The sequence below is a fragment of the Citrus clementina genome, unplaced genomic scaffold, assembly GCF_000493195.1.
Source record: "Citrus clementina cultivar Clemenules unplaced genomic scaffold, Citrus_clementina_v1.0 scaffold_8, whole genome shotgun sequence".
In the NCBI taxonomy this organism is placed as follows: Eukaryota; Viridiplantae; Streptophyta; class Magnoliopsida; order Sapindales; family Rutaceae; genus Citrus; species Citrus x clementina.
In genome coordinates this window covers 7,856,244-7,871,245 of record NW_006262022.1, presented here as the reverse complement: position 1 = coordinate 7,871,245, position 15,002 = coordinate 7,856,244, and the positions used below count along the sequence as shown (strand labels likewise).

Sequence of the window (15,002 nt, the reverse complement as noted above, 5' to 3'; positions counted from 1 at the left end):
GCAGGGTCGTGTCCACAGAGATCGGTAATTATTTAAATTCTTTTAAATTGTAAAATGCAAAATGGGGGGATTGTTGACAATAATAAAAATCAAATTAAAATAACAAGAAAGCAAATTAAAATTGTAATTCAAATTAGAAAGCTTTGCTTGAAGGAATTAACTCAGCTTGATTCGACTACTGATCATTGATTCAAATATAAATCATTACTACTTATGAATAGATCGGTTATAGCTACTGAGACCGTCTAATAGCCAATCTCTCCTTAACTAGTCGATAACCAAGGTACGGCCATTGGTTATTTCCCTAATCAATAGACAACCCTAGATACGATCATAGGATTTAATCAATTGACAGCCTGAAAAACCAGAGAGACCCAAATCCTAATCAACAAATGCATACGATGATTCATTTAAATTAGATTGTTTATTCTCATAACACAACGCACTGATATACTATTTGTCACAAATATTAAAATTTTCATACGATGAATCTTTTAATTGACAATAGATTAAGTTGATAATTAAATAGTGGCCAATTATCTAATTAACAAACATAATCATGACAATAATTTAGAGAATAAACAAATACCCAAAAAGCAATAAAACAATTAAAGCATAAAAAAGATCTCACATTAATGACGAATCACAACTTTATTAACCTTCAACCAGAATAATATGTTTAGTTCTTCATAGAGAGAAGAGAAAAATTTAGATCCAGGGTTTCTTTTCTCTTCAAAAATCTCCTCCCCCTTATTTTTCACGTCTCCTCCCTCTTATAGAGTTTTTCTAAAAATAAAATACTAACATCTAAAATATTATCTAAATATTAAATTCAAAATTATAAAAATAACCAAAAAGACAAAACACGTTAAACTAAAAACTGCAGGTTCGTAGTTGACAGCACGCGCCCACGCCTTATCAACAAAATTTTTCTGAAGTTCATAATTTCTCTAGGAAAACAATCATCCTCAAACATCATCTTGTAGCTCAATTTTAGCACCAATCAATAAAATTGCACCTACAAAAAATAAAACACAAGTAAATCACTATTATTAAGTGCAAAACATCGATATTAAAAGAAGTAAATAATGCAAAACTAGTGCATAAATTGCACTCTAACACGATTCATCAAGCGATTGATAGTTTTTCATCTCATTATGCACTTGACGAATCCTACATCATTTAAGATGAATTTTTTTAGATTAAATTTGAATATATCTAGCGCAGGCGAAATAGTAAAAAATTTATAGAAGTTGTGTTTAGTAAATGAATATGGGTATTTTTTAAATATGAGGAGGAAATTTGGCAATTGCTAAAATAAGAAGGGGGAAGAGGGAGGTTTCCCTATTAAAAATAAAACAAATCACTTAAATTGAAATTGTTAACAAATTTAAAAATAATAATAAATTAATAAATAATAACAAATTTACAAATTAATAATAAATAAATAAATGATAACAAATTTAAAATAATAATTCTCACAACCACAAAGAGACTGAAACTTTCGACCTAGAAGGAGAGTCGAGTAAGTGACTAATGACAATTTTTTTTTTTTAATTTAGTCCGAGGACAACTAAATTCCTATCTTATCCGTGTGAATGGAGCTTGAAGGAGGGGTTGGTTTTCTCATCTGTTCTTCAACTTTGTAAAAAGATGTTCAATTTTTTCTAACTACGGGATGCATTTTTCTATAATTAATGGAGCAAATTTCTGCTTTATTGAAGTAGATATTCAAGAATCAAGCGGGTTATACTTGTTGTCATTGTGAACATCAATACCGGTATGCAGTTGTAATATAACTAATATATATATTATCTTATCCGTAAGCGGATTAATTAACCATTATATTAAGTGCCTTGTTTGATAAAGTTAGGTAGGTGTATTTTAAAAATTAAATCATTAAAGTGTTTAATAAAGATTAACTACTATAATTTAAAAATTAAGTTAATTTAATTCTACACTTGTACAAATAAAAAATATCTTGTATCTTTACCGTGTTTGTTAAAATTAATATTAAAAATTATATTTGTTACACACTGCCAACTTTTATTTTATAATTACACATTTTCTTTTTTGCAAAAATGTGACTTAAAAACTAGATTACCTTAACACCAAACAATGTCTAAGGCTAGCAGTGACCCATGAAATTCTGTCGAAAGCTAATAAAGCTAACACTTAATTTCTTGGAGGTCCACTCGCAGACAATACTGAAGTTTATCATTATCAGTTCTGGTTGGGAAGTTAGTAGAGCGTTGGTTATTGCTTGACACTGAGTGATTACTAGCAGCTTATTGATTGCCACTGCTATGGTTGACATGAGCTTCCCATTCACTGCCACAAGTTCCAACTTGTGAGGCCAATTATGACTGCTGGTGCTGGGTGCAACTCTTTTGATGATACTTCTTCAATATATCATCGCCTGTGCATGCGTTGAAATTGCAAGACCTTCTTAATAAGGTGACTCCCAAATTAACATAAGATGTTTTTGTTAAATTTGCTTTGATATCATACTTACTGCTTGATTTAAAAATTTTAATATATTGTATATGGTAAGATTATAAATCAATAATATTTAAGTTTATTTTAACATTCTCTCGCACCTAAATACTATTTCATGATATCTTAAAAATAAAAGGATAATAATCCTTTAGTTAACGTATAAGAAAAGTTAGGATAACTTTGAGAAGAGTGTTATACTAAATTCAATGATCCCTAGTAGTAATTATAGGGATTTGATTATCTGTAACGATACACAATATCAAATGCAATTTTGAGGTATGATCTGTAATGATACACAGCATCAAATACGACTATGATAGAAATTAATATGAATGAAGGGATTTTGATCTTTCTAATAATTAATGAGAAGTCAAACAATTAGATTTAACTAAGACATTTATTGCCGTGAAATTGGAGAAAGCAGCAAGCACGAGTCATCAACTACATTGAAATAAATATACATAAAGAACATGAACACTCATGGTCAGCGTGCATGAAGATGATGTGACCACTTTTTATTTATACATAACCCAACTTCAACTTATTCAGTCTGCATACACCAATAATGACCAAATAGATAAAGTCCTTTGTGATTTTTATCCAGCTGGAAAAGGCGTGCATGTGAATTTATGGATCGTAATGCAGAGGGGAGGGGAGGTGAACATATCCCCGTATTTTTTCTTGATATTTTATATATGTTCATATTCTTTTTTTATTTCCATCAAAATTGTTTGAGGGAAGATGATAGGGATTCTAAATAATATCAAGAGATTTCTAAGGATCTTCAATATCAGAATAATTGATATGTTTTTTTTATTTTTTGAATTTGATTTAATCATATTAAAATAAAAAAATTTAAATAAATTTTGATAATATACTTATATTAATGTTAATCCATTAAGAAAATTACATTACAAAATATAAATTATCAAAATAGTTGTCTTCGTCAATCTTCATAATCCTATAATTAGAAAAAAAATGAAATTACCTTCATATCAATAATGAAATAAATGAAGTGTATATAAATATTTAAATTAATGAGACGAGGACGCGGCATGCTACTAGGCTATGATAAGATAATGACGAGGTAGATGCTGGCTGCGGTGTGAACAATTAGGAACAACTGAGTGAGACTATGAGAGCATGGCTGAGGGTTTGATTTATGGATTGTGCACTTATAGGGTAAGATTTGGATTGTGGTTAAGTCTAAATTACTACAAAGACTTTGTACTAACTAATATTTGTATTATTTGTATAAATATTTTGACATTTATTATTTACATCAATATTTAATATTTTATAATTTAATTTTTATTATTTATTATTTATTCACTAATAATTTTAAGAAAATAAAATGAGAAAATATTAAGAGGACAAAGACTCCACCTCATCTTTGTCCCATCTCTGAACAAGAAATTGGTGTGCCATTTCCATATAAGAAATTAATAAAATCATTAGCGTACCCTCTCCAACTTAGAAAAATATCTTAGGCCTATCCTGATTGGGATTTCTACCATCCCTACATGTGATATCAATAAAGTTGAACCATCATGTAATAATAAATGAAAGAGCTTTCGCATTTCAGTAGCCGATAAGGTAGGTTAAGCCAAACTATTTCATTACGATTAAATTGCACCATTAGTGCATTTATTAGTCTTCTTAATGCAATTTAATTCTTAATTGAAGTTCTAAGTTGCGGCTATAAATATTTTTCCAAAAATAGAGCACAAAGAGTAAGCTAAAGCAAATATGGCCGCAAATTCGGAACTGGCCGGTGATATAGAGGGTGAATATGGTGGTAACAGAGTCCAGCCTTTTGCTACACCAAAGCAAGTGCCCCTAAAAATTTCATTTAATTTTTATAGCTAGAGTCTTAGTTGTTGTTAAGTGAAGTTAAAGCTTCTAGCTTTTGTCCCTAACAAAATCTTCAAACAATTTTGCAGGCAAGAGCAGAGACTGATGGATGAAGAGAAGAAACAGAATCCCTCCACATGGAAAAAGATTTTGGGATTTGAAGACATTTTTTCTGTGAAAGTTAGTATGTTTTTGTCAAGTATTCTAATTTTATATAACATGTTTGGCCAAACTTTGCATGTATATAGTGCATAAATAAAGAATCATATTAAGTACACATTAGAAGAGAATCTCACAGCACTGTTGAAATTTTATCATCAGGTGTGGAGAGCATCAATGGCTGAGCTGCTTGGTACAGCAGTGCTGGTTTTTGCACTGGACACAATTGTCATTTCCTCCATTCAAACAGACACAAAGACCCCAAATCTTGTAATGTCAACTTTGGTCGCAATCACAATAACAATCCTCCTACTTGCAACTTTTCCAATTTCTGGTGGCCACATCAACCCATTAGTGTCCTTTGCTGCAGCACTCACTGGCATCGCGTCCTTCTCAAGGGCAGCCATATACATTTTGGCTCAATGTGTTGGTGGCATTTTCGGTGCACTAGCGCTGAAAGCTGTGGTGACCAACAAAATTGCACATAATTTTTCACTTGGAGGCTGCACCCTGAATGTTGTGGTACCTGGGCCAGATGGGCTTGTTGAGATCGGCTTGGGGACTAGGCAGGCCCTTTGGCTTGAGATAATTTGCTCGTTTGTGTTCCTTTTTGCTTCTGTGTGGATGGCTTTTGACTCCAGACAAGCCAAGGCTCTTGGCAGAGTTACCGTATGCATTGTCATTGGAACAGTGTTGGGTCTTCTGGTTTTTGTCTCGACAACTGTTACTGCTCAAAAGGGCTATGCCGGAGCTGGGCTCAACCCGGCAAGATGTTTGGGCCCAGCACTCGTTAGAGGAGGCCATCTCTGGGATCGCCACTGGGTTTTCTGGGCCGGGCCGGCTATCGCTTGCGTGGCATTTGCTTTGTACACTAAGGTCATTCCAAGTCAGAATTTGCACACCATCAAGTGATGTAGCTTGAATTTCAATCACCCTTATTGGCTTCTTAGGATTAATTGAAGGTGTTTCATGTTTTAAGGAATTAAAAAGTGAAATATCTATTGAAAATATATTTTATTGTCTATTATAACATCTTTTAAATTCTTTTACAAGTGAACTTATTATTGTGGATTTGATTTAAATCATTGAAATTTCTTGAACAAACACCGGCAGACTGATAGATTTATAAGATCACAGTTTCCTTATAATTTCATCCCTTGAGTAAAGAAAAATAACTAAGTAGATATCTTTGGGTTATAAATTAAAATTAAAAAGAAAACCGTAACAGGTTATATGACTAAAGCCGACAACATTTACTGTTTGTTGGGCTTGGGTAGCTACAATTGGTATTAAAATCCACTTTCTACCCATCGTGTGGATGGGTATGCTTCAATATGATTTCGTTTCATTTTATTTCCTGCCTATACAAAGATATTATGTACTCAAGGGAAGAATAACCTAATATCTCATATGGCGAGGATACGGTTGATGTTTTATAGCCATTTTTTAAAAAGAGTTTTCCACTCATTTCTTTCTTCTTTGTGCTTGCCTCCATGGATCTTTCTTTTCTTAGTAATTCTCAATTAATAAAATTTTGAAATTACTCATAGTAGGGAAGCTTAATTTTTAATCCTCTCTCTAATTAATAATTATCCTACTATTAAGAATTTTTAGTAAAAATTCTATATTTGATAGCCTTAGCAGCTAAAAATTATAATTATGTCATTCAGTATTAGTTTTTTCAATAAAAAGGTTAAATTCTTTATTTTTAATTTAAAAAGTAATTATTTAATTTCACAAAATTTCTTGTATCTTCTCAACAAAGACAATTATTACATTTGTTGGCTTAATTTTGAATGAAAAGAAAAATAGTTTCTTGAAATAACGGTTCCAAAAGAAATAAAAAAGATATCTTTCTGACTATTTTTCTTTTTTGAAATTTCCTAGAGTCTTGTTTATTATTGTTGAAATTCAGAGAAATAGTTAAAAAAGTTGATTGAATTAATTTTGGACTCTTTTACGCTTATTTAAATGTTAAGATTGTTGCATATAAAGAGAACAAATAAAAATTTCACGTAATACCCCATACTCTAAAGCCGGCCCTAATTTTTATTATGGTTACTAACTAATAATTTTCTTTTTTTTTTTTGGTGCATTTCACTTATTTAACAACTATTGATTCAAAGCACAAAATCCTTATCCCTTCAATAAACCTTTATTTTATCTAATATTAGCAATCAATGCATACACCCAATTAGATCTGACTTGTAATTAAAGTTACACATTTGTTTGTCTAAGTACGTCAGAAAACTGCACACTTAATTGGAAAATAAGAGTTAAAATTTATAATCCTATCGTTTCACTCTAAGAAGTTATCCATGTACAATCATTTCCATTGTCTTTGGCCAGCATTTTTTGTTTATGCTGAATGAATATTCTTGAAGATAAGATATTAAGCTTAAAAATATTACTCTTACTAATGCATCAATTTTATCTTCCATGCCAGCCTAAATATGACAGATGTATGTATGCTTTATCCATCTAGTGTTACGAGGCCTATGCAATCCAATCTCTTTGGTCTTTGCTTCGTCTCTAACCCTAAAACCAAACCTTGTTTGGCAGTTTTGCATGGCTTGTAGCTATAAGATCCATTACTAGTATTCCATTTGTAATTGAAAAATGGTGGATTATAAAACTCTCCTGCATGCCTCTTTCTTTATGTATCAATTAATGGTTCTCAAGTATACAAAACTGTCCTCGCTTCTCTTTCTTATAGACTTTAAAGCCATAGCATATGGATTTAATTGTCTCCCATGAAGCAGCTGATCCCCTACCTTCCCAAGGATTTTCAATTGAGAAAAATGAAATCATGAATGGAACAATAACAAGAAGGGAAATGTTTCTTGCTTGCATTGGGTTTTATGAATTTTTTTCACCAAAGGTAATCAACTATACTATACTGATGTTTAAATGTTAAGACTTGTCTTTAATACTATTGTCAGGTTTTTATCTGTCACTTTAAATTTTTGAGTCAACTAGTTTTATTAACATAGAATCAAAGTCAATGTCTAACGTTTTATTCTCCTTGTGTTATGCGCAAACTCTATTTCAATTATTTCTTCAATTTCTTGGCTCACTTTTGGGCTCTTCGTCCATTTTATAAGTTTCTATTTTTTAAACCTTAATTCACATTTCAACTTGCCTATAACACTATTATGATCCTCATGCATGTGATTATATTTTTGTTTTCAGATGTGGAGGGCAGCATTTACAGAGTTAGTAGCAACAGCCTTCCTTGTATTTACACTGACCACATCCATCATTTCATGCTTGGACTCGCACGTGTCCGAACAAAAGCTCCTTGTGCCGATTGCTGTATTCATCATTGCATTCCTCTTCCTCATGGTAACGGTTCCTCTCTCCGGCGGCCATATGAGCCCGGTCTTCACCTTCATCGCCGCCTTGAAGGGTATCGTAACCCTCGCACGAGCTGCCACATATGTCTTGGCACAATGTTTAGGCTCCATCGTAGGTTTTCTAATCATCAATAGTGTGATGAGCCACAATGCAGCAAGGAGATACTCTCTTGGTGGCTGTTTAATTGCTGGTAATGGGACGTCAGCTGGGATCAGTGCAGAAACAGCACTAATATTGGAATTTACTTGCACATTTGTGGTGCTATTTGTTGGCGTTACAATTGCTTTTGACAAGAGGAGGTGCAAAGAGCTTGGCTTAGTAGTGGTTTGTGCTATAGTGGCGGGAGCAATGGCAATTGCTGTGTTTGTGTCCATAACAGTCACGCAAAAGCCCGGTTATGCCGGCGTGGGCCTGAACCCGGCTAGGTGTTTAGGCCCGGCATTGTTACACGGGGGCCCATTATGGAAAGGCCATTGGGTATTTTGGGTTGGTCCCTTTCTTGCTTGTGTTGTTTACTATGGCTTTGCGAAGACCTTACCGGAGGAAGGCTTGGTGTGGGAAGATAAATTTGAACATGACATTATAAATTTGGCCAGGGTTTGGCGCAATGGGACAGGCACTTCCTGTCATCTTCAAAGGAAAAAGTAAACAATAAACAAATATTCATACATTCGTACGTATTTAATTTTGCATTTAAATTTTTAAATGCAAAAGTCTCAATTATAGAATATTCTTTAGCATAAATCGCAACTATCACAGCCTTTTAATCCAATGTATATAGTGACAGAAACATTTTAGAAGGTTCCCAATAAAGGGTTAGCAAAAAGGCCTCTATTAATTACATCGGAATTCAAGGACAAAAGACACAAAACAAAGGTTGATGACAATAAAATAAACAACTCTTAGCACCTCTGTTTCTATATTCATGTCTTAAGCATCATATCCCATCATGGAATCATCAGTGCTATATGACACAGTACACAAACTTAAGCTAGCCGTACTTAATTTCCTTAACAAAAAGATGAGGATTTTAACTTGCTTCCCTTGACACATATACCTTGTGAAACTATGGACACATAAATAATTAGGAAGATGGCTGCAAAAGAGTAGATGAAGGTGAGGCAAGGGGCTCGTGCACGACAGAATTTGACGAAATTGCAATGGGATTGCCCTCTAATTGCAACATGATACTCCCCAGAATTTCAGTCAGTAGCTTCTTGAACTCATCTTCTTTTACAAGCTTGCCATCATCTGCATTCACCATCTTGAACGCTTCACTGACAACCACGTCCATCTGCAGAACATTAAGATGAAATAAATATGCAATCAACAAAATGCATGGATGGCTAAGAGAAGCCGGCTCAGCCAGGCTAGTCTCGGCTGTCAATTGATGAAGTATACCTGTGCAACTGCACCAATTGGAGGTAAACCAGCTGATGCGGCCACTGCATCCACCGCTACACGTAAATAGTCTTTCGATAATTTCCCATTACGATCTTTTGGCACATTCTCTAGAGCTGCAGTCATTGTCTGTATTTTGAGATGAAGTTTAGCAAGCATTTCCATAATAATGCTACACTCCAAAATATGACACAGAAGCATGTTTTAAACAGAACACACCTTGTCTAATTCAAACTTGTTTGACAAGAGTCTCTTAATGCCACTTCCATCAAAAGTATTTTCACTATGGGCAACAATCACAGGCTGCTCTTTTAGACGTTGTGCCACACAATCAGCTATTTTCTTAAATTCCACCAAAAATGTCTCTTGCGAAACAGGTTTGCCATGTTCATCTATAGCACAAGTTTGAATCGCTGGTTCCACAATGTTGCTCATAACCTATGAAATTACAAACCCACATATCAAATAAGAAAGATAAAAAAAAAAATGTAAGAATGTTCAACCATGCCATAAATTAAAGTTAAAATGTGAAAGGTCAATTACCCAAGAATCTGAAGAAGGCGGTATCCCCTGTTCAACAGTAAGTTTATCCAAAGCCTTGATAATAAAATCCCGCATTGATCCATCCGGTGACTCTATCTGGGAAAATATGGATGCCATCTCTGGCTCATAACTGGGGCCATTGATGAATTCTTCCAGGTCCTCCCCATCCATGCGGAGGATGACTATAGGATCTCGTTTCAAGCCAGCAGCCATACCTAGTAAAATGTCCGAGAGAACCTCTCTAAACTCAATCTTGCTCACTTTCTCTTGTTTTCCATGGGTGAATTCATTCAAAACCTACAGAGCATATCATCAAGATGGTCATTTTAAACATACACTCAAGGCAATAACAAGCCTCGAACATGTTCTTACATAGTTTTAGCCGCGTCCAAAATTTACTACAAGTCAAAAGTCTCTTAAATCCGACAGAAAATCTAAATTTCTCTAGTCAAATCTTACCATATGAGCATTCATGTTAAAAACTAATTATGGTTGAATTAGATAATAAAAATATTTAAAAAGAGGACTTATTTTACTGGACAAACATTTTCCTATTATCCTACAGATCATTGCAAGCGTAGTTATGTTCTTGAGGTAACAAAACAATAAAGACCAGGGAGAGATCACTTGCATGGATTTAAAGAGACCAAGAACAAGGACAGACATCATGTAGAGCAACAGGACCACCCTGGTACTTTATCCCTGCTCTGCTTTTTGGCCATGACTATGATACTTTAATTTACTGCTTCCACATTTATCGTGCACCTAAAAGGAAATACTATTCCAACATCACATACTTTTTGGCTTCCAACATATAAATAATAATATGTGCTGAGCTGGGCCAAACATTAGAAGATTAGGTACAAGATTATCACTTGTTCAGCAAGCAAAGTCATGAGGCTCCACTTAAACCTTCATTGCAAATTATTAGAAAGCAAATTGACTTTGGTCCCCATTTACATTATTTCTTGAACAACAATAAAGTTCCAAAGAGACAAGCAGTAAGTTCCACAACATTCGTCACTAGATTCCTCCTTAAATATGAAGATATATACAAAGCAAGAACATTGAAAAAGTCAATAGGAAAAGAAATAAAGAAAAGGCTAGCTAATTAAAAGTTATAAAGTCGCAATACACCGACCAAAATTGAATAATAGGTTGGATAATTATGGAGCTAACTACGCAGAAAATGGAAACATTAGACAGCTTATATGTTAACGTAATTGAGTAGCCGACCTTCTACAATTATGTTCTATTGAAATTAAGATCACCAAAATGTTATATCAAGATTAGACTGTGCAGTACCCACCAACCAGGAAGAGATTGCACCGCCTTCTTTTCAATTCATAAATTTTCTTCAAATTGAAAAATATGAATGACACAAGAGGACAGTCAAATAACAATCTGATGATGACACAATTTTTGCTCATTTATCATCACTGAAAGATAAGTTTAATTGACCTTACTAGAAAAAAGAAAAAATTTGAAACGTAATGGAGAGCACAAAAGTCTTCACCACTTATGTAACATCTTTATCTTATTCTCGCTAGCTTTGGAGCTTGCAACAAAAAAAATGATATTTTCTATTTTTTTATTTTTTTATTTTCTACTTGTTCTTTGGAAACGATATCACTAACTTACAATTAGGGGAGAAATTTTTTTTTTTTTAAAAAAATCAAACTCAAGGAACAGATCAGATCAGTTGTAAATAGTAACTATGAGACTATTGCTTTAAAAAAAAAGATTAATTGTATTCTTATGATTGAAATATGGTTGTGTAATGAAATCACAGGCTTGACGTATAAGTAATATAGGCTTGTTCAATTATACAGAAAAGAAACTGACTACAAGTAGTAGTATTATTGGTGTGATAAGAATAACCATTACGGAAAAAAAATCACTAGCTGTCAAATTTAAATAAAAATAACTATTCCTATAACAGGTGTCGGATGAAATCACTGCCCCTTGAATATAAATTAAAAAAAGACTTCTGCAGTAATCAAATTATTGTACTTTCAAAATTAAGCTAGCAGTTAAAGCATCATAGGTACTGTAAAATGAAATGGGGTTCGAGTAGAAATGAACCTCGGAGTAGATGTGATCAGAGTCAGGAGAAGAGCCCTGAGCCGGCAAGCCAAGAGCAGCACCAATATCAGCAACAGCAGGCTGAAGCTCCTTCACAGAGAGCTGACCATCTCTGTCTCTGTCAAGTTCTTGGAACTTATGATCAACAAAGCTGCTAAACACCTCCTCATTTCCAACCAACTTCATTATATTTGAACCGTCCAGCACTTGCTGTTGGTGGTGCTGCTGCTTCATCGAGCTTGTACTTTCAGCTGTCTCCATTAATCTTCTTGTGATGATTCTCGTGAAGCTGGGGTTTTAGGTTTGTGGATTTGCTTTTTGCCTTTGCCTTTTGTTTTGTTGAGAGTCTCGTGAATCACAAGAGTTGCCTTTGGTATTGGGCGAGTCCCTCCATTTGCCTTCTTCTTCCCCTGCGTCTAATTAACTCTTTTGGCTCACATTTATATGATAAAAAAGGGAGAGCCGTAGTCGTTAGATAATGTATATTTTTAGAAACTAAAGTGTGGGGCCTGTTTGGTTTGGTTTCATTTAATTTAGTATTATTTTCAACGTGCATCACTCTCTCTTTCTTTTACACTTATTTAAGGAAAGTTAATATATATTTTAACTAATATAATAAATAATGTATCACTGTATAATTAATTTAAGTGATAAATAATTACCGAGTCTTGTTATTTTTAACTCAAATAATAAATTTTAATTATCAATACATAAGTTAAGATAAAAATTATATATCATAACTAAATAAACATAACATCACTCTTTCTTTTAATTTATGATATACTATATTTACTTGTAGCATCTTTATACGTGTTATACAATATAATAAAAGTGAGATCTTTACCCTAAACTCGAAATATATTTACTTATACATGTACGTGAAAAGATACATCACCCATATAAAAAGAAATTTAAAATAAAACCTTAAATATTAAATTTACTTTTATATTCATTGAACATGTCTTAAGCACGAGAAAATAGTGCATTGAACCTGTCTTAATTGAGTTTATATTCAAACAAAATCAATGTATAAACGGATAAATGTTGACTTGCATAAATCATAAAGAACAACTCTCACTTGTCTTAAATTTTTATCTTTCTTAATGTAATCTATTTAGCTTGTCATTCGCAAAATATAATTTTTCAAAAATTTTGACAAAATTTTTTAATTTTAACAGCAGCTGATGTGAGTTTTATGAGAATATTTTTATTAAATTGTTTAATTGAATTATGATAGATTAATTACTATGTTTATTCACTTTAGATGTTTAATTAAGATATTAATTGATGTGCTATTTTATGTGTAATCTAGAGAGTGGTGATAGGCTAATAATTAATAATAAAATTAATTAATACCCTTAAATAATTTTTGATACATCAATAAATATCTCAATTAAATATTTAAATTAAATAAGCACAACATGTTATTGATCCATTAACATATTTTATTTTCTTTGTTTCATTGTGACAAGCACTTTGAAAAATGAGGCCAAACACGTCCTTAGAAATAGAGAGAGATAAGGACAGAGGTTGGTGACCACACAAATCTATGTGTGGTCAGGACACGTGGGACGGTTTGAGGGCCTCCTGTAAAAGAGGTTTAGATCATAAGAGGGGACAAAACTACGTTACAGAATCTGTAAGGTACAGACTGCAGCATCAGCCGTTGGATGTGGTTGGATGTGGAGTGAGAAACTAAACAAAAGAAAATCGGATGGTGGGATGACGGGAGATGTTTGTTACAGAATCTGTAACATAGACAGGTCCGAATAGAGGATGAGACGAGAAGAGATGAGACCAGCAGAGGCCGGGGTGATTAAGTCTGCTTTTCACTTTTGGTCGGCCCGTATCTGCATGCCGCGTGGACTTTACAGCGCAGGCTCAGTCAGTTCCCAGCTCGTATTGACCGTTGACTCTTCGTTACGTGGGAATCATCCAATAAAAGTTTGTGGCTGGTCTGTATTGCCTGGTACGCACCCGAATTTTGATTTTGTCGATTTCAGTACATGCTCTTTTTAATCTGCTGTGGTCAATTCGAGGCTGCAAATCAGGCCAATGTGAGAATAACACGTTGGCAAAGTGATAGGGATAGCGGGAAAAATAGAATTTATTTTTAATAATTTCAAATAGACACATGTAATCGAGTTAATTTAAGGCAACTTGTGTTTTAAATCTTAAATGTGGTTGTTAATTTTTTATTCCTGAGCTTATGTTAAAAAATAGCATCCTTTTTTGTTCCTGAACTTATGTTAATGAAACGAGACTGGAACATCACCATAAATTATGTGTATCGTGAAGCAAATTTTATTATAGATTTCTTAGCTAATTATGCCCAGTCTCTATCATCTGAATGTCACCATTTTAAATTTTTAATGACCCCATACTAATTTGCTCTCTTTTCTCACACATGATATGTATGAAGTTGTTTATTCCTACTTTATCCGTCTTTATCTCTTGTTAAGAGTTCCATTGTACTAAAAAAAAAAAGCATATTTTTAACATGTCCTCAGTTGAGTTTTTTCTATACCTGCATTTTTTGTTATTGGGAGGGTTGAGTGTCAATCCAATTGAATGTAGCCTTCACATGCCTAAATATAGTATTTTTTTTAAATAAATAAGGTATTTATATTTTAAAAATTACTTCGAATACTTTTATTTAAATAAAATAATTTATTTCAAAAATTCTCATCACATGAATTAATGTTACCAACAAATGAATAATCTATTATAACTAATGTAATAATGATTTATAATTATCATACTTAAAACTTCTGGTTCATAATAATAACTAAACTTGTGTTCGAGTTTATTTATTTACTTAATCTTACAATTTTACACAATTGTCTCTTGATTCAAGCGAATGAAAACGAGATGAGTAAACTTTGTTGCTGAAGAGTTGCAAGATGCAACAATTTAAAGGAAAATAAACCAAATGCGCGGGAAAAACATCCATAGCAGAAGCCATTTGATTTGTTTAACACAATAATATCAGAAGGTAGAAAAGATACGATTCCAAGATATTCAAATTGTGTTAAAAAGAATTTATTTACAAATTAACAAAAATGATTTAATTGTAAGGATTTTTTTAGATATTTTAAAAAGTG

The 15,002-nt window shown here is 33.0% G+C and overlaps 3 protein-coding genes across 3 annotated transcripts; 2 read left to right on the top strand and 1 right to left on the bottom strand.

The window, feature by feature from the left end:
- Positions 1-4,229: 4,229 nt before the first annotated feature.
- On the top strand, positions 4,230-5,539 carry LOC18035398 (aquaporin AQPAn.G). Its single transcript, XM_024179300.1, has 3 exons — positions 4,230-4,328; positions 4,443-4,533; positions 4,675-5,539. Exons 1-3 carry the CDS (start codon positions 4,249-4,251, stop codon positions 5,422-5,424), a joined length of 921 nt encoding a protein of 306 aa, XP_024035068.1. The 5' UTR covers positions 4,230-4,248; the 3' UTR covers positions 5,425-5,539.
- A 1,707-nt stretch (positions 5,540-7,246) lies between these two features.
- On the top strand, positions 7,247-8,552 carry LOC112096314 (aquaporin TIP1-2-like). Its single transcript, XM_024179741.1, has 2 exons — positions 7,247-7,393; positions 7,705-8,552. Exons 1-2 carry the CDS (start codon positions 7,247-7,249, stop codon positions 8,515-8,517), a joined length of 960 nt encoding a protein of 319 aa, XP_024035509.1. The 3' UTR covers positions 8,518-8,552.
- Positions 8,553-8,660: 108 nt separating this feature from the next.
- On the bottom strand, positions 8,661-12,325 carry LOC18035511. The gene is made up of 5 exons (XM_006423512.2): positions 11,899-12,325; positions 9,814-10,110; positions 9,490-9,708; positions 9,271-9,399; positions 8,661-9,163 (listed from the first exon to the last, which is right to left on the bottom strand). The coding sequence occupies exons 1-5, from the start codon at positions 12,157-12,159 to the stop codon at positions 8,954-8,956; spliced, it is 1,116 nt and encodes a 371-aa protein (XP_006423575.1). The 5' UTR covers positions 12,160-12,325; the 3' UTR covers positions 8,661-8,953.
- Positions 12,326-15,002: the final 2,677 nt, after the last annotated feature.